Raw genomic sequence first — 20,065 nt, forward strand, 5'->3', positions numbered from 1 at the left:
TGTGGCAACAGGTCGTGTTTCCTTTGTTTTTGCTGTGTCTATGCTGTAAACAAGCTGATCGATCAAACACGCAATTTACAGGCTTTTACTTTGAAGCAGATAGCGACAGGAAGTGCTTTAAATATATGATTAAACAAATGTAACAACACGTGTCAATGCATGAAAACACAGGACAGGATCATGCTGAAAGAGTAAATGGCTTTTTTTCCCCCCACATAACTGAAATGTACCAGAAAGCTGTTGACGTATGCAAAATGTAAAGAACCTTGAACTGAAGCGGCTAAATGGAATGAAGCCGTCAATCATTTCGGTAATTATACCTGTGATTTTTTAAATTTTTTTTTATTGAGGTGTGTCCGAATATGGTATTAATCATAAATGTCGTACTTTTTTTAATCCGACATTTGAAACGATGATCATGAGTGTTAAACCAGCTCCTGATGTTTCCTTAAATGTAACAGATGACTTTTCTTCAATACCTTGTGTAAAGTAACAATCTTTCACTTTCGCTCAAAAACATTTAACAATTTTAACAATAATTGTTGTTATTATTAATTCATCAGTCTATTATTTAAGGTGATTAATTGATCATTTTTTGTGGCCTTTAAATTGTCAAAAACTACTGAGAACTTTTTCACCGGTGTTTCCTAAACCAAGAAGCTGTAAAATGTATGTTTTTGTTCTGACCAACAGTCCACAACCAAAACGTATTCTGTTTATTATCAGAGGACGAAAGGAACCAGAAAATATTCATGTTTAAGGAGCTACAATTGAGTTTTAGCATTATTTCATAAAAAAAATAAAAATTATTTGATTATTAAAATAGTTGATTTTTAATTTTCTGTTAATCAAATAATTGATTAAAATCGTTGCAAATAATAGCACATAGTAAATACCCTGGAGTAAGTAGTAGTGTCAGGAAGTCTTAATGCGAATGAACCTATGATATGAGCGAAGTTGTGGAATATGAAAAATATAACTACGTCACTCGCACATGCGCGTCGAGTACCCAGCGTAAATGATAAGCACGCGCAAGGTAGGCAGCTGTCCATGGTGCTGACGGAGGATAAAATGAGTAAGACAGGCTTATTAATGAGGGAAGAAGATGAATGGTCATGACGCAGCATGTTGTTCCGTTATTCACGACGCTGCTATTGGATAAGTGAAGAGTTTAGAGGTGTTTATATCACATAGGGATAAATGTTTATTTATATCCGATACCTATTTAGTAAACTAGCAGACAAAATAAGAAAATGCCATCGGCCTGTTAATGTTTGTATTCTGTTTTCCTGCCAATGAGTGTGTATCGGACCTCGTGGCGCAACGGTAGCGCGTCTGACTCCAGATCAGAAGGTTGCGTGTTCAAATCACGTCGGGGTCATTTATTTTCTGTCATTTTATGACTGCTATCATGTTGCTCGGTTACAAATATAAACCCGGAGATTATCCAGCGCTACAACAACAACAACAACATTACTGTCAATGCAGTATGGCGTAGCAAAACAACTTTTATTTTAATTCTTCGTCTGATTTGTTTAAAAAAAAATCTTTTTAGCCCAAAATGTCTTCAGACAGCAGTTTGGTTTGCATGTAACATGAAGTGTATCCCAAAACACATTTAGCATATTAATGATCAGTCTGATGGAGCTCTGCAGCAAAGGAAATAACCTTATGCAAATGATATAGAGCCTTGGAATAAATGATGGTCACATTGGGTGGAGTTTAAATTCATTCATACTGCAGATGTCAGCAGAAGGGACCAAAGGTGTGTGAATGGTCACTTGCGGATAATGCTTATATAACCTCCAACACAATCAGATGGCTGGACGGATCCCTTTCTCATGTTGTGGTTGGACATCCATAATAAACTGACATCATTTAAAGAAACAGAAAATCCTTTGACCTTGACGTGATTTGAACACGCAACCTTCTGATCTGGAGTCAGACGCGCTACCGTTGCGCCACAAAGTCATATAAAATAAAAGATCTGTCTCCTGGGAAAGTGACAGTTGTGAACAGTAATGCGTATTGTCCATCAAGGCCTTTCTGTTTATTCACTTCCCTCCTCTCCACCACTGAACATTGATGCCATTTGTAAGATTTCTTTGGTTAACTTATCTGGAAACAAAACCATCAGCCGAGTTTTAACAGACATCAGGCGGAGGACTGACCTCTTGACTCCATTTTCAGCTGTAAATATGCTCCTGAGATTAAATATGAAATAACTGTATGACTGTGTAGGAGCAGGTCCTACAGTATAACACAGTCCATCCACATCTTCTATTGTAAAAAAAAAAAAGAAGAGCCTGTTTTCCCTCCCTGATCTTTTCCCGGGCCGCTGAGAAAAGTCCCCGTCCCCGCCCATGAGATTCAATTTAATTCCGTTTTATTTTGTGCCAAATCTCGACATAAATTATGTCGAGACACTCGCGGTCGAGACCACGCAACATTATAGAAAGAAACGTAACAATTCAACAACTCCCAAGTTAGTGAAAACTACCGAGGAGACGGACGTGGACCTGTGCGTGACACAGTACTGTCAAGAAATAGAAGATCTTTGGCTTCTTTTGTGCCTGTTTTCTCTTTTAAAACCAGCAAAGTTAGGCACTATGCACTTACTGTCACCACAGAGAAAAAAGTTACTTCACTGATGTTTCCTGAATATGTTGATCACGTCAAACTGTGCTTTACCTTTTCCGATTTCTAGTGCTGCGGCAAGTACCCTTGAAATGTAGATCTCTTTCGATTTTAAGAAGGATTTTGAGGTATACATGAAATATGCTATGCATGATTGCAGGTTTGCCTCATAAAAACCTACATGTGTATTATGTTATTGTTAGACAGGCATCAGAACATTGCAAGCCAGAAACTACAAGCAAAACAGCAGCTGGCGGCGTGTGGTAATCCCTGAAATCAGAGTGCTAAAGCTGTGCTAACACCAGTCTCAGTGTTCACAGCGTTCACTGGGACCAATCCCCACAAACATGGCAATTAAAGGCTCTGAGTTGAATCCAAACACGGAGGATTCCTGGAGAAGACAGGCCGAGGTGCAGTTCTCCTTTACGGCCTGCAGAAGGGGGCCTGTCAGCTGTCAGAGGGACATCTGGTTCAGCAGTGAAGCCGCAGGTGGAAGACAAAACTGAAAGAGACCTGACGCGATGCAAACATGTAAATATTCAAATTGTGCAAAAAGTGTCCGGATTATTAGTTGTTGTGGCAATCGACCCACAATATAAACCCTGAACACATCCCTGTGTTTGTTTTGACACTCATCAGCTTAGAGTCTCATTCCACTGCACACATTTTGGTGCGTTAGTCAGACTCAGGGTGAGACTGGCGGCTTACGTTGCCTTGAGCTGTTCATGTTTTGTTTCATAAAATCAAGCCTTGACGTGCGTCAGACTCTGATAATTAGCAGAACTTTAATTAAGGAATGTTCGACGTTGTTGACTCGGATTTAAACCACAAAACTGCAGCTTTTTAAGTGTTACATCGAAGTGAGGAGAGTGGCCAACATAATCCATTAACTACTATCTTCATGTAAACACACGTAGCTACTAGACAAACTGGGGCCACGTCAAGTCAAGTTCATTTATTAGACTGAACATAAATTGGCCAAAGTGCTGCAAAACAGGACAGAATGAAAACGAATCACATAGACTTGAAAAAGTGAAGGGATATAAAATTAAATAATAATATTAAGCCAAAATAACACAAGAGAATATACATAAGGAATAATTAACAATCCAAAAATGAAATGAAATGAAACTAGAGCCTAATCTGAAAATGAGAATAAACATGTTTTCAATCAGGATTATAACAATGCTAGTGAAGTCGATGAACTGATATGCACTTGCATATATCATATTATACATCAATATTTTTCTCAATATAATGACATTATTAAAGTAACTGATAATTCCTTTGACCTTGATGTGATTTGAACACACAACCTTCTGATCTGGAGTCAGACGCGCTACCGTTGCGCCACAAGGTCATATAAAATGGAAGTTCTGTCCACAGGGAAGTAACAGGTATAAGTGGTAAGACATATTGTCCATCATGACTCATCTTTTTATTCACTCCCCTCCTCTCCACCACCGAACATCAATGCCATTTGTGTGTGTTATAGAAGATGTGAATGGACTGTGTTATACTGTAGGACCTGCTCCTACGCAGTCATACAGCTATTTAATATTTAATCTCGGCTGCATATTTACAAGTAAAAATGTAGTCAAGAGGTCAGTCCTCCGCCTGATGTCTGTTAAAACTCAGCTGATGGTTTTGTTTCCAGATAAGTTAACCAAAGAAATCTTACAAATGGCATCAATGTTCAGTGGTGGAGAGGAGGGAAGTGAATAAACAGAAAGGCCTTGATGGACAATATGTGCTACTGTTCACAGCTGTCACTTTCCCAGGAGACAGATCTTCTATTTCATATGACCTTGTGGCGCAACGGTAGCGCGTCTGACTCCAGATCAGAAGGTTGCGTGTTCAAATCACGTCAAGGTCAAAGGATTTATTAGTTTCTTTGAATAAAGTCACTATATATATGCATTATGCAAGAACAATTGTCAGTTTTACAAATGTAAGGATGTCAAGAACAGCTTTTCCTTGACAGAATAACGTCGATGCTTATTACGATTTATGCAGTTGACTAGTCACTGTCTGGTTGATTATAGTTTTTATTGCAGTAAATTTAAGAGTTTTTATGATAATGATGTCATTAACTTTGTTAACCTGTCAAATGTTGTGGTTGGACAATCCAAATTTTATGCTAAGGTTTAAAGAAACTTAGAAGTTCTTTGACCGTGACGTGATTTGAACACACAACCTTCAGATCTGGAGTCAGATGCACGACTGTTGCGCCACAAAGTCATATAAAATTAAAAATCTGTCCAAACCAAAGAAATCTTACAAATGACATTAATGTTTAGTGGTGGAGAGGAGGGAAGTGAATAAAAAGAGAGGCCATGATGGACAATATGTTTTATTGTTGACAGCTGTCACTTCAGTGTGAACATTTGACCACAACTGTCAGTCTTATGAAACTTTTTAGCTTTATGTTTAAACTGCATGAAACGTCCTGTAAGGTAATCAACCAGTCACTGAACTAGTCGTGTTGTCAAAGTGAGTGCTGGTTTGACATTGAAGCTTTCACCCTGACATAATTTAAACCTAGTTAGTTCTCAAGCTTTCCTGATATAATGATACCTGTCAGCATGACCTGAAGGCCTTGTTTCACTGCAGCTGCTGTTCAACGTGTTTTCTGGACCACGTACTCTGTCTTAAATCTAACCACAACATGTAAGTTCTTGCACCACGTGCGGACTGTAATAAGGGACAGGACCAAGGAGAGAGAGACAATTCTTTACTTGGTTGCTCTTGAACAGTCTCTGCGCTACGAGTACACACTTATGTGGATGGTTTAAAGAATATCTTCCTTTTAGGTTTACAGTCAAGTCTACAAGAGATACCGTAAATAGAGGAATGTTGTGACAACGCTGTGGTGAAAGGATGCAGTAAAATACCTGAGTATGAGTGAGTAACTATGTAAGTGTTGAATTCTCTGCTGGTTAGGTAAGTCAGTCCTGACAGAGGGATGTCAGGACTGACCTCCTCTCCTGGGACCATGTTGGAGCAGGTCGTCTGCCATGAAGGTAACACACACACACACACACACACACACACACACACACACACACACACACACACACACACACACACACACACACACACACACACACACACACACACACACACACACACACACACACACACACACACACACAGAAACACACAGAGACAGAGATACATGTTTACTGTGTCCCCTCTGTGCTGCTGCTCGTCTCTCCACACAGGACAAGTCTGGAAATGTGGATAAAGAGATTTAATGTTTTCTAGGTGCAATAATGAGGAGAAATATGAAAAAAATGGAACAATGATAACATTTATATACAAGATGCTCATCAGTTGAGACCTCATTATCTTAAAATATCTTCCATCTACTGCATCTTGTGGTTGGACAATCAAAATATTGTTATATTTTTTGAAGATACTTTGAAGAAATGGAGAAGTCCTTTGACCTTGACGTGATTTGAACACGCAACCTTCTGATCTGGAGTCAGACGCGCTACCATTGCGCCACAAGGTCATATAAAATAAAAGATCTGTCTCCTGGGAAAGTGACAGCTGTGAACAGTAACGCATATTGTCCATCAAGGCCTTTCTGTTTATTCACTTCCCTCCTCTCCACCACTGAACATTGATTTCATTTATAAGATTTCTTTGGTTAACTTATCTGGAAACAAAACCATCAGCTGAGCTTTAACAGACATCAGGCGGAGGACTGACCTCTTGACTACATTTTCACTTGTAAATATGCAGCCGAGATTAAATATTAAATAACTGTATGACTGCGTAGGAGCAGGTCCTACAGTATAACACAGTCCATTCACATCTTCTATAACACACACAAATGGCATTAATGTTCGGTGGTGGAGAGGAGGGGAGTGAATAAAAAGATGAGCCATGATGGACAATATGTCTCACCACTTATACCTCTTACTTCCCTGTGGATAGAACTTCCATTTTATATGACCTTGTGGCGCAATGGTAGCGCGTCTGACTCCAGATCAGAAGGTTGTGTGTTCAAATCACGTCAAGGTCAAAGGAATTATCAGTTTCTTTAAATAATGTCACTATATCTGGGTTGTCCAACAACAACATGTGACAAGGATCCATCCAGCCAACTGATGGATATTCATGTTCTATTTGAGTGTGAACTTCTGTCCACAGCTGTCACTTTGAAAGCTGAGGGTGTCCAGAACCATTTCTTTTGAGGATGCAAAAAAAAAAAAAGGTCGTCATCGAGGCAGAGCTGCCATCTGCCTCAATGACTGTTTGGGGAAATTAGAAAGAGATGGTTTTCTTTATTATTACTCACCCTAAAAATTCTTCAATTTACTGCAATACAAAAGTATTTACTGAATTCACATTAATGTGTCAGCTGCATAAATCATATTACACATCAATGTTTTGCTGCTCAGAAAAAAACTTTTCTGAATATCCTCAGTTTTGTAAGACTGAAAGTTGTGGTGAGAAGTTCACACTCATCATGTACATGAATGTCAATCAGATTGTTGGATGGATCTTCGTCACATGTTGTGATTGGACAATCCAAAGGGAATTTTAGATATAGTGGCATTATTTAAACAAATTGAGAGTCTTTGACCTTGACGTGATTTAAACACGCAACCTTCTGATCTGGAGTCAGACGCACTACCGTTGCACCACAAGGTCATATGAAATAGAAGATCTTTCTACTGGGAAAGTGACAGCTGTGAACAGTAATTCTCCAGCTCAGAAGGTTGCACGTTCAAATCACGTCAGCGTCGAAGAACTTCTCATTTTCTCTAAATAATATCACTATACCTGTATTGTCCAACCACAACATTTGACAATGATCCATGCAGCCATCTGATTGACATTTATGTACATGATGAATTGAAAGCTTAGAAAAGTGAGGGTGTCAAGGACTACTGACTCTTAGCAGCAAAACATTGATATTTAATATAATTTATGCAGCTTATTTTTTTTATTGCAGTAAATTAAAGAGTTTTAAAGATAACTAGGTCACTATTATATGTCACTATTTCATGTCATTAACTTTGTGTCTTCTCTCCTGTAGTTTAAGTTTTTTTTCTGCAGGTATTACAGCTTCATATTTCTGATCTTTTGTTTCTGCCCCATAAACCTGCTCAGTGTTCATTGTTTTCTCTCTGCTCACCTCAAAAAGTCGAGGCAGATGGTTCCTCTGAGCCTGGATCTGTCTGAGGTTTATTCCTGTTAAAAGGGAGTTCAGAATCTTAAGGGCAGTTTTGTTAAGTTTCTTCCACTGACTCCATCTCAGAAGTCCCTGGAAAAGATCACGGAGGGAAAACATGTTTCTAGTTGTGTATTTACTCTTCATACCATATAGAAAACAAATAACAATTCAACAACTCTCATATGATGGACAATGGGAAGGAAAAACCCTCTTTTAACAGGTTAACAAAGTTAATGACATGAAATTGTAACATGTAATAGTGACATCATTACCGTAAACACTCTTCCATGTACTGCAATACAAAAGTATCTATCAAATACACAGTGAAATGGCAGCTGCATAAATCATGTTGATTATCAGGAAAACTTTTTCTGGACTCCTTTAACTTTACTTTACTTTTCTGACAGACAGTTGTGGTCAGAAGTTCACACTCATCATGTACATGAATGTCAATCAAATGCTGGATGGATCTTCATCACATGTTGTAATTGGACAATCCAAAGGGAATTTAAGATATAGTGGCATTATCTGAAGAAACTGAGAAGATCTCTAACCCTGATGTGATTTGAACACACAACCTTCTGATCTGGAGTCAGACACCCTACTGTTGCACCACAAGGTCATATGAAAGAGATAATCTGTCTACTAGGAAACTGACATCTCTGAACAATAAAGCATGTTACAGCAAATGCTGAAACTACGGGACAGAGAAGACAGAACTTTAATGAAAGGAAAGAGTAGCATGTAATAGTGACCTAATTATCTTAAAAACTCTTCCATGTACTGCAAAACAAAAGTATTTATCAACTACACAGTGATTTGGCAGCTGCATAAATCATATTAAACATCAATGTTTTGCTGCTCAGATTAAAATTGTTTCTTGACACACTTACTTTATTAAGACTGACAGTTGTGGTCAGAATTTCACACTTGTCATGAATGTCATGGCAATACTTGGCTGTTAAATGGTACTGAAGGCTCTCGGGAAAGTGACAGCCGTGAACAGTAAAGCATATTGTCCATCATGGCCTTTCTGTTTATTCACCTCCCTCCTCTCCACCACTGAACATTAATGCCATTTGAAAGATTTCTTTAGTTGATAGAAAGCTGATAGATCAGCCAAGCTGGAGCAGAAATCAGGTGTCAGGATACACATTACCGAACTGAGAAGTAACATTTTTGCTTTTTGTCACTCTTTCAGTCAAACACGTCCCCCACTGTGTGGTGCTTTTATTTTTAAGTACAGATACTTATGTGAACCAGCAGCAGAGAAAAATAACACTAGACTTTCCTCTTGGTTTCACATGTAATTGCTATCATGTACCACACAAAAGCATATTCTCTCTCTGCCTCCCCATAAAAACTGTGTAACACATTGTATTGTTTCAAGTTATAAAATGTCGAGTGTAGATGCCTCGAAGTAATGATCAACAATAAGAATAAGACTGAGGACTGCCAAATTATTTAAGGGTTCAAACCATGTCTGGACTGACACACAAGTCCAGCTCTCTTCATTATCATCACTGTCTTGCTCGTCCGAAAAACTGTTGAAAGAGATTATAATGTGACACATTTTTTAATTTGTATCCATGTTTGTAGGTGATTTCCATTGTTGATACACACATGGAGCACACAGCGATTCCATAAACTCACCAAACTCTCCTCAGTTTTCTCATTTGGGAGCTTTTTCTCCAAGTTACCACTAGATGGAGTATTAGTAGTGTGAAAGTGGGTGTTAGAGCTGCACTTGTTAAAGTACTAAAGAGTTGAAACAGTTCAGAACAGGTTTGGCTCCTCACATTCATCCTGCAATATTTATGAACTTCAGCATAAGTCAAAGCATTAATAGACGCCCACGGTTTGAGCTTTCTGGAGTCAGACGAAGTGCCACTGCTCCACAAGGTCAGGACAGATACATTTCAGGTATTACATATAAGAACCCAGAAGTCAGGCCGTTGATGAATGAATCTAGAAGTAAAGGAACACTTATACGGTCAGAAAACAAGAAAAAAGCAGAACTGACAGTATTAAAGCCAAATATTGGACCAGTGTTTGAACCTTAAAGACCACTCCCACCATGCACCATACAGTCTAGAAAAGGGATCATCCATCTTGCACTCTTCATGTTCATTCATTTTAACTACATTAGATCATAAAGAGTAAGAGCTGCAGGGAGCAACTGAGGCTCAGAAAGGTTGCAGCTTTCAGCAGTGAAATGGGTCAGACTTTCTATAGAGCCTCCGGCTCACTTCTCATACTGCACTGCAGGTCAATAATTTATACATATACATCACTTTAACATATGCTTTGCAATCAGCCAAATATGCAGCTCAGTCAAATGCAGATCAGACTTCGGTGTGTTCTCAGCACCAACATCTGAACCTTCTCAGTCAGGGAGAGTTCAGCTCATTCAGCCTGTCTCATTTATTCAAAGTGAAATTCAACATCTGTTCATGCAGAATGTTTCATGTGTTGAATCATACAGAGAGTCATTACCATTTCACATATCTAAGAAGTCCACATAGACCAGACTTACCTAACCAAAACTCCCAAATTGGGGGATCTTAATGTGATATAAACCAGAGGAATTATGGGAAACTGTTTGGATCTGTCTTTAATAGTGAATGTGCAGTATCAGTTTGTATTCGTGTGAATTTCTAGTGAGTGAAATGACTAAATTCAATCCTAAAACCATAAAGGCCTTAAACAAAGTGGGATTAACTGGCTTCATTGGGCACCCCGGTCACCTCTGAAACCCGGATTATAGCCACTGACCATATAGAAAAATACAATGTGCTTTAATGACCAGCATTCACCTTGACAACAGGCTGAAAAAAGATCTTCTCAGAAACGTTTCATTTGACAAAGTTTCCCATTACACCCTCAATCTCCACTGAAATAAACCCGCAAACCCAAGTGTTTGCGCAACTTTTAATGACGACAAAGCAAAGAAACGTAAAAACATTTTTTTAATGGATCAGCTCCTCAACCCGCATCGAGCCACTCGGTGTTGGAAACATTCTTAGTGCCTGCTCCAACATGTGGGCGCCCTCGCGGTGTCGGTTGTCAGCTGTCCAGTTGTGCGCTCTCGCTGCTGAGGCGTTTTGTTGGGAAGTTTCTCTAAAGTGAGTCAACACGGCACAGGGAAGACGCCACCCAGCCCCGCCGCTGGATCTTATGCTGGGCTTCTCTCTACTCCTCCGAGGACGCAGGGACACAAAGACAGATCCACTCGGGACCACAGCCGGGATTTGGGGGCTTTTTCCTCTTCACGCGCCTGGGATGTTTATCGTTGTTTTCACGCGGCTTTTTCCTCTTTGGAATTAACGCGGCGGAGGAGAAATGAAAGTGACGGTGTGCTTCGGGAGGACCCGGGTGGTCGTTCCCTGTGGAGATGGGAATATTACAGTCCACAGCCTTATCGAACAAGCGGCCATGAGGTATAAAAAGGCGATTGCAAAGGTAAGACTCCCCCTTACACACACACACACACACACACACACACACACACACACACACACACACACACACACACACACACACACACACACACACACACACACACACACACACACACACACACACCCTTGCCACAGTGTGATTTTGCAACGTTTCGCTCGGAGTGCGCGGAGCAAGCGCGCCCGTGTCAACACCGGAGCCTCAACATGGCGCTTTCCACGGGGAAAAGGGTAGAGAGCCCGCGGCTGCCCCAAGAATGGGAGTCAGTGGAGACCCCCAAGGGCCCTTGGTGGAGGGCGAGAGGGGCAATAAGCCAAACTTTTCACAAGGCTATTATTTCAAAGAAGATGCTTTTCGGCTTATCCACAAAGTTGTGAAGCAACCTTTTGATCGGTTGTCCATGAAAAAGTTCAAGAAACAGTGAACATGTTCCTATAAAGGCAGAATAGAGTCCACAGAAATCAAAGGGTTTGTGTAGGTGTGCCTTAACTGCAGTTATGGTGAGAAACACTTGTGTAACCAGGCAATACAATAATCTGGCCTCTTAATGAATTGCATATTACACAGGGAGTCCCAGGAGAATTATAGTTCAAAGTCATGTTCACTTTACTTTAAATTCCCCTTATTAATATAATAATACACTCTTAATCCGTGTGTGCATTCATGTCTTTATATTACAACTCGTTTACAACATTAATGGGAAATCAAGCCAACTGAACATTTCTCCATCAAATGATGCCTTTTCCATTTACATGCTCAGCAAAAAGGTTTTAAGTTCATCCAAGTTTCACATGTTATATGACGGAATATAACATAGTGGCAAATGTGAATGAAAACTCTGATTGTTTTTCCCTGTGTGGGTTTCTAGTTGCTGCAGCTTTAAAGCCAATTAAATGGCAAATTAATGAATTAAAGTTTGGTACTGTTGCCATGGTTAGGGACAGCACTTTCTTCCCTGTGCCAGTGACTGCTATTAACCATTGGAGTCACGTTGCTGCAGGATTGGAATATCTTCATGAAGCTGTGCTGAATTTGCCAGGGTTGTTTCTACTCACTGTTTCAGTTTTGGGTTTTTGGATGGAGGAAATTTCATTAACCTTTAGACAGGTTTCAGACAGATCCAGAGTGGGGGCAGCGCTGGGTTTGATAGCCCAGAATCCACTCAGTGAAATCCCAGACATGCAGTGCTTTACTTCATCTCCATGGTAACAAATTACCGTAAAAGAGGAATATCCACTCTTGTAGTTCAGTCGTAGATTTTGCCACGGAAGGCAAACAATGATGAAGTAGGTCAACATTAACGCTCATTCTTGAAGACCACTTCCTCCTTAGACACACACCAGACACACACCAGCAGTCCCACACACACACACACACACACACACACACACACACACACACACACACACACACACACACACACACACACACACACACACACACACACACACACACACACACACACACACACCCTCTCTCCTCTGTTTACCAGTGCTTGATGCTTTTCCTTACTTCAGCAGAATGGAGGCGACTGGTCCATTGATCCATGCTGCTGTACTGTAAATGTAGAAGTGTGCTTCCCCTCTGGAGAACGCTTGGCTTTGGGCCATCGCAAACTACTGTACCGTGTGCCAGACAAAGGATCTGGACCACAGGGGGATGGAATCACGCATAAGTTACTTAAATTCGTATAACACTGCAGCAGGTGCAACAGTTGTTTTTTTTAGTAGCTGCATTAACAATGTGACAAGAATCTCAAGTATGATAAAAGATTTGACACAATATTACAACTCATCGCAGGCAGATACTATTTATTTGAGTGCTTAAATCTGATTGTTGGCCCTTTATGTTTTTACCCACTTCATTGGGTGATCCAATTTGAGCATGAAGAACCAAGAACCGAAGAGGTGTCTGCCACAAATCTTATGTCTCATACTGCAAATACAAATCTCAGGGAAATATGAAAAGAGTAATTCAGTTAAGTAAGTAAATATCAGAACATATTTGTATGGGATCTAGCTGTATGCTAGAACAGGTACATATCTAACATTTGGGGAAAAAAAAAATACTAGTTAGGATCCAAAGGTCTTTTTAGCCTGACATGCTCCCTTAGGTCACAGTGACACATGTCGGCTGGTTCATTTGTCTGCACCGTGGGAAAAAAAACCAAACAAACATATATTGTTGTCATTTAGCTTCCTGGTATCATTCTACACGTGAAATACTCCTTTCAGCCGACTAGACGATACTGTGTCAGTGTCACGTTTAGCCTCGCTTTGGTGTGACAAGTACACACATGTATGATTGCTGTTGAAGTCAGTGAGGAAAAAAAAAAGGTCACTATGGATATTCCTTAACTAAGTTACTTACAAAATGTAATGTATTTAACTTACATAGTGTACATAAAGTAACCTATATGGCATACTTAACCGTACATGTAAAAATGACTTATTTCAACCCAGACCAAACCCAAACAAATTAGCATGTCTTCACCAGACTATTGCTCACAGCCTCAGTTTTCTTTGCTGTGATTAAAGTCGGCACAGCCAATCTGAAGGGTGGACTATTCAGCAACTAGTTAGTGGTTAGCTCCCATGATGATGAAGTCAAGCATTTTTTTTTCTAAATGTAGTTGCAGTGATGGTAGAGTTTTTGCTGGTTTGAGTATGGTGGTCAAAGGCTGCTCCAGTAGTTTCAAAATGAACCCGAGGTCTACTCCCAATTGGAGGCAACAACTGGCAGCAATTCTCAACCAAGCATACGTGGACCCATATATTCATGCAGTGGATTTGAGTCTGGTAATACCAGGCTATAACCAAATGTGTCACATATAACCCAAACCATGATCTTTTCCTAAAACTGACCACATGGTTTTGATGCCAAAACTAAAGGCACCTCACTTTTCACGCCTGCGCAAACAGAAACCTCACACCTACATAATATTGTGTCGTTGGATTGACAGACATGTAGTGATCCTGAGCAGCAGCAATCACTTTAATTGGTCAGTTATGCTTAGTGCCATTTCACATTATCAAAGCTACATGGACCCATGTGCTGAAATCTGATTACCCAGAGAGTAACATCAACCTACTATTACTACACATCTGCCTCTTTTCTACGTTTGTCCTTGTCTTGCCTCCAGCTGTCGTCTGCCCGACACTAATTTCCTCATCTACCTCTTTATTATACATAAACCATCTTGGATTGCAAAGATATTTTTCACATGTCGTATTCAGTTTTCTCCATTAGTGCTGTGATTTTTCTATCTTTGCTCTTAGTTTCTTGTTATATGAGGAATACATGAAAACAGATTTATTCTCCTCTTTGTATTTGAGGCTGTGTTGCTGAGCCCAATCAGACAGCTTCACATGCTACACCAGTGGACCACATTTTCTCTGGGGACTCTTGAGGACCTTGTTAGAGTTTCAGTGGGAGCAGAAAGTGTGTCTCCCACTCAAGCACCATCAACTTCAGAGTCAATCTGGTCTCCAGTATGCACAGTCATGAAGGATTAATGCTCAAGGGTCTCTCAATTATCTCATCCTGCCTTTTTTTTTTTTGTTCTTAAAGCTGTTGTTTTTAGCACTTAGCCAATTTAATAATAACTGTACATTCACCAGATTTTAAGTCATTTAGGCAGGAACAACGACAAGATGTTATTTTTGGGGCTTTCCTGTTGGCATACAAAACATCAGGTGGACGTGGCTGGGAGGTTCAGACCTTATCTCATCCTCTGGCATTCTGGTTTCACCCACATCTGGTCCACCGTCAGGCACATAAAACAAAAGATACACTCAAACATTCAGTCAAAGGATCCATAATTTGTGCCTCTAAATCTTTGAGGAGCTCCCTTTTTAGATTCTATTTGTCCTCTACTTTCCCACAGTTGCTCAACCTAAATGTAGGCTCAAGTCATACAGCACATAACTGCTCTTTTTTCCTCCCAAAATTCCACAAATGCTGACTGGGAGACAAGACACAACATGGTCAAGTTGTTGAAATACACACATTGGGAATATCCCTCTGGGGAAACGTGAAGAAAAACAAAGTTGCATATATCTATACAGTATTATTCTGTATTTTATTATACAGTACTGTTTGTGAGCAGCATATGATGAGCATGTGTCCCCTGGCTCCTGGATGTCTGAATGAAAGTCTTAATTCCATGAGCCATAGATTTTATAGCCCACAAAGATGCAAAACAGTCATCACAATAATAAAAGGTTCATAGTCTTAAGTGGTACTGTGCATTAACTGTAGAAACCCACTGATACGCTGAAATCGATGTCATTACTTAGTGCAGAGATACAGGAGTCTCTGTTTTAACGTTGTGAGCTGCTGACGGTCTTGATTACCGTGTCGATTCTAAATAACAGTCCTCCACATGTCTTTTGAGGCACTTCTGTTTTTGTCCCAATGACTCGGCTCCAAACTATAGCCTTTCTACTTTCAACAACATACTATTTGTCAAGCTTAATTCCTGTGTTTTCAGAGCGACTCGGCACACAAGGAAAACAGGAATGACTGAGAGTCGAGCTAGAAGAAGAAAACGGCAGTCAAAAGAAACTGCACAATGGCTATTTTCACCAGATCCGCCTGCGTCACGTTTCCGGTTCCGACCCGGCCGTTGGAGCTGGTCGCTGCCGTACTATTTGCTTGATGTTTCACCGGACGCACCAGAAGTGTCCCAGAAGCGTTTCGGCCCTCTGCTACGCTAAAGATATAAAGATATCCCTAAGCCGAAGGGACTATATGTGAACTTGTTAGGACCAACTAAAACACAGCAAACTGTATTAACTTAGTCTGTATGCACCAGCAAAGAATAGGAAATAACAATAAACACAAAATTAGACAAAAAAAGGAACCAATTGCCCACTCTCATGTCTGTCTGACAAGTGTGAAGCTAGCAGCCAATTAGCTCAGCAGGGGTGGACCAACGAGCACAGATGGTCGTTTTTATACTTATGACAATTAAATCATGTAAATTGATAGCTTTAGAGGTGTGCTTGGAGCTGATTGGCTGCTGGATGAAGATTCATATTTAGGCTACAGGTATCTATATTTTCATAGTTTGTAGCAAAGAAAAAGGTCTCCAACTGTCTCATTAGTTCATGAATTGATTGTTTTTATATTTATGAGTCCTAAAAGAAAAATCGAAGGTTTGATTACATCTTTAAAGGTCACATTTAACATGTTCAATCTGAATTTTGGTGGAATTGCTTTAAAGAGTTTCTTAGACTTCTTGTACCTGATTACAAATCTCTCTTTACGGTAGACCTGCGTGTCTTGTCCTTGGGCTTTACTCAGGGCAGCAGAGTCTACCTGAGGAGTCATTCCTGTATAGGATTAATGCTACGAAACAGCTGTAAGTAATATATATATATTTTTTTCATTTTGACAGTGAGAACCATAAAAAAAAGGCAACATAGACCCTTTTTTCATCCGTAGAAAAAATGTTTTAAACAACACATTGTGTAGCAGATTCAATCTGCCATCAAACACACTTGTCTGTTCTGGGAATTGTGAGGCTTCAGTGAAAGTTCAGCTGAGGTCTTTGATCCTCATCTATTCTCAGGTAAGGAGGCGGTGCTGGTGCAGCTGTGCAGAAATACGCCGTCCTGAGAAAGTGGGAAGAGCCTTTTGAAAGGGTTGTCAGTGCTCATTAGCTCACCACTCAGTGGTTATGTAATAGAGAGATGCTGCAGTGTGTGAACAGGATTACAGAAGACAGTTGGAGTTTGTGTGTGTGTGTGTGTGTGTGTGTGTGTGTGTGTGTGTGTGTGTGTGTGTGTGTGTGTGTGTGTGTGTGTGTGTGTGTGTGTGTGTGTGTGTGTGTGTGGTGAATGGGTGTGTGTCATATGAGCTGAGTAGAGATGGCCGTGTTGGATGATGGAATGCAAAGTGATTGATGGAAACTGAGTACGAGTGGCTCTATGGTTCAACTAAGTGGCAGTTCTTAATTCCCTCCACAGCAGGGAACAAAGCCAGCGAAGAAGAAGAAAAGAGTGGACTCACTAACCTCTCGTCCTTTTGATATCTTCTCCTCTCACTTTTGTTTTGTTTCTAATCCTTTGCATTTCCTCTCCTCTTGTCTCTTTATTTCTGTCTCTTTTCTTTTTTCTTCCCAGCTGGTCGACACAGTGTTGTCTTCCAGCCGAGCGAGCTGCGTCCCAGCTTTCGTGCAGACTCCTTCCAGGGGAATTGTTGCCTGCCAGTCTTTGAGTAAAACATCCCACACCCGCTGCTCCAGAAAGTCACGAGTTGAAGTTCGCCCAAGCATCCAGAAAAGATATTCTGCACCCCTGGCCTGAAATGCACTGCTTCATTGTCTACTGAGATCTAAGACAGTGGTTTTTATGAATCTTTTCAAGGTCTTCTTTTTGTTAAAACTAACATGATTTGTGAAATCACTCAATGCATACATTGAGGTGCTGTATGCAAATTCTAATAATAGAACATGCAGTAAACCCTGTAATTTTAAATGGAGGCTGCCTGGTAACAACATGTTTATAGCTGTATGTAGTCAAACAGTTTGGTGATGAAAATTCGGAAGACTTTCGGACACCTTAAAGAAAAGACTTCAATGTGATTAAGCTCTAGTCAATATAGAAACATGCACATTGCAGCCCATAATTTGCCGTGCTGTCACATTTTTGGTTATTTTGGTGGTCTGCGTAAACATATACAAAATGGAAATGACACAACTGCAACAGTATGAGGTTAACGTGGTGACATTGCAGTTTTAGGAACGTTTGAAAGCAGCAAACAAAAAAATCCACTCACACTCAATAGTGGAGAGCTGGTGGCACTTTTTCTACAATTAGAGAACGGTGAAATGTCACATTAATCCTTAACATATACAGATTAAAAAAAAAACACGTTTTTTATGGCCAAGTACTGACATATTTGTGACTGTCAACGTCAGTCAGTGGACTTGGTAGCAACCTCAAAATAAGAAAGAAGGCATACTGGCTGAATCCAAGTGGCAACCCATGGTGACGTCACCATTTGGTTTGCAGACTGCTTTTAAACCTCAAGTCTGGCATTTTGGCTGAACCCATCTTGTTTATTTGGAGCCAGAAAATTACCATATTTTGACGAGCTGGGGTGGAACGAGAGGTGAATCAGACTAAGAACCTGAGGACATTGTGCCCGTCCAGCAATAATGGAAACCTGATTGCATGTCAATCAAACCAGGCGTGCCCCAAACATGCCTCTCTTTGAAGTATAATATCTAATTAATGATGGGATTCCTTTTAGAAGTACCACCAGAACACCAATCAGAGGTTGTTAATTTAGTAAATGACACCAAATTGATAATAAAAAATGATTAACTTTTTATTTAATGAGAGAAGTTTATTCTTTTTGAATGGGAGTCAACGGAGCCAGAGCTTATTTTGGAGCCAGCTCCCAGTGGTATTGCACTTTAAAACACTTCTGCATTGGCTTCACTTTTCAGACCCAGACATCTTTCCATCTCTATATACAATTTATGGGTGCAATACAGGACTGATAAAGCATTGGTACTTCAGATATTTAATGTTTGCTAATATCTGTTGGCCTGAAACTTCATAGTCATTGTCATAGACTGAAGAGGAATGTGTTACCAATAAATTAATATTATTGTATTAAAGTTGTCCATGAGTCCAATTCAAACGGGTCCTAAAGATTAACTATGTTAATGCCCTGAAAGTAAGCACTTAAACCTGGTGGTTGCTTCATGGGAACTCTAGCGTCCTGGATTACACAGCTGATACAACAAAAACTACCACTGTTAAAATAAGTGACATCACTGCAGGCGCTACAGACTTTGGCCAACATTTGCTGATTGGAGTTTGGTATATGGGTCAATGTCGAGTAGAATCTGAGACTTCTGTAAAACCCGTCTGGCTGACTGATTAAACGACCGTCTGGCTGAGCTTCCCGGCTCACGTGAATGGCATCAAGGACAATGACACCACGCTCAGGGAACCTTATCTAAACCAAACAGTGCTTCTCCTCTGGGTCAAGCTAAGATGACTTCAGAGTATTTTAGGTGTACACACAGGTGCTGATATATGGTTCGCAGATGGTAGGGAGGGCGCATGCATGCAAAGATTGCAGAGAGCAAAACATCAGCAACTCTGGACTCTGAATTGAAAAGCCTGTAGTTTGAGGGTTACACACAAATCTAGCAGGAGCTGCTATAGACAGCAATGCAGGCAGGCTACATGCCATAATGGAAATTGCCAGGGTCTCAGTGTGCCATAACCATGCCATGCTATGTGACTGTTGTTCTGGCTACATATATCCATTTATGTGACAAGAAGCAGATTGAGCATTACTTGGTGTGTTTTATCTCTAAACGTGTTTTTGTGTGTTCTTCAATTAGATAACGTGGCTTTATTTAGACACACCATAGTGTGACTGAGCTGACATATCAAACATGAGCTCTTTATACCAGATTCCTTGTACTTTCCTATCCCAGCTACAGCCTTGCGATATTGGGGACTCGCTTTTTGTTATCTTAACCTGCTGGTTTAGATAATCCAGCTAATCATTAGCCAGAACCGTTAGAGGCAGGACAATAGAACCACTGCACTGCACATGATCCCACATAACTTAAGCGTACGTTTGAGTTGAAAAGCTGCTCTTCACAGCTTCATGTATTTTAGACAAGATGAATTGAAATGAGATTCTCTGAAAGGTTCTGATGTTTATTCAAGATGGTGAATGACTGTTGTTGTGACTCTAACATGTGGCAGCAGATGTCACCAATAACTCTTTGTTTAGCCATAA

General features: G+C 40.2%; 1 protein-coding gene and 7 non-coding genes across 8 annotated transcripts in view; 4 read left to right on the forward strand and 4 right to left on the reverse strand.

The window, feature by feature from the left end:
* The first annotated feature begins 1,309 nt into the window (after positions 1-1,309).
* On the forward strand, positions 1,310-1,381 carry trnaw-cca (transfer RNA tryptophan (anticodon CCA)). The gene has a single exon. It is a non-coding gene; the product is annotated as a tRNA-Trp (tRNA).
* A 518-nt stretch (positions 1,382-1,899) lies between these two features.
* trnaw-cca (transfer RNA tryptophan (anticodon CCA)) lies at positions 1,900-1,971 on the reverse strand. The gene has a single exon. It is a non-coding gene; the product is annotated as a tRNA-Trp (tRNA).
* A 1,954-nt stretch (positions 1,972-3,925) lies between these two features.
* Positions 3,926-3,997, reverse strand: trnaw-cca (transfer RNA tryptophan (anticodon CCA)). The gene has a single exon. It is a non-coding gene; the product is annotated as a tRNA-Trp (tRNA).
* A 444-nt stretch (positions 3,998-4,441) lies between these two features.
* Positions 4,442-4,513, forward strand: trnaw-cca (transfer RNA tryptophan (anticodon CCA)). The gene has a single exon. It is a non-coding gene; the product is annotated as a tRNA-Trp (tRNA).
* Positions 4,514-6,082: 1,569 nt separating this feature from the next.
* On the reverse strand, positions 6,083-6,154 carry trnaw-cca (transfer RNA tryptophan (anticodon CCA)). The gene has a single exon. It is a non-coding gene; the product is annotated as a tRNA-Trp (tRNA).
* Positions 6,155-6,598: 444 nt separating this feature from the next.
* trnaw-cca (transfer RNA tryptophan (anticodon CCA)) lies at positions 6,599-6,670 on the forward strand. Its single transcript has one exon. It is a non-coding gene; the product is annotated as a tRNA-Trp (tRNA).
* Positions 6,671-7,230: 560 nt separating this feature from the next.
* trnaw-cca (transfer RNA tryptophan (anticodon CCA)) lies at positions 7,231-7,302 on the reverse strand. The gene has a single exon. It is a non-coding gene; the product is annotated as a tRNA-Trp (tRNA).
* Positions 7,303-10,937: 3,635 nt separating this feature from the next.
* Positions 10,938-20,065, forward strand: part of pard3aa (par-3 family cell polarity regulator alpha, a) — a 365,970-nt gene continuing 356,842 nt past the window's right edge. Inside the window, exon 1 of the mRNA XM_069698055.1 lies at positions 10,938-11,290. Coding sequence (XP_069554156.1) covers positions 11,171-11,290 — 120 coding nt within the window. The 5' untranslated portion in view covers positions 10,938-11,170. The remainder of the gene's footprint in view (positions 11,291-20,065) is intronic.

This window comes from Brachyistius frenatus, unplaced genomic scaffold (genome assembly GCF_029030835.1).
Source record: "Brachyistius frenatus isolate BFR_SWC_R1_liver_20210118 unplaced genomic scaffold, ASM2903083v1 Contig_25, whole genome shotgun sequence".
NCBI lineage: Eukaryota > Metazoa > Chordata > Actinopteri > Embiotocidae > Brachyistius > Brachyistius frenatus.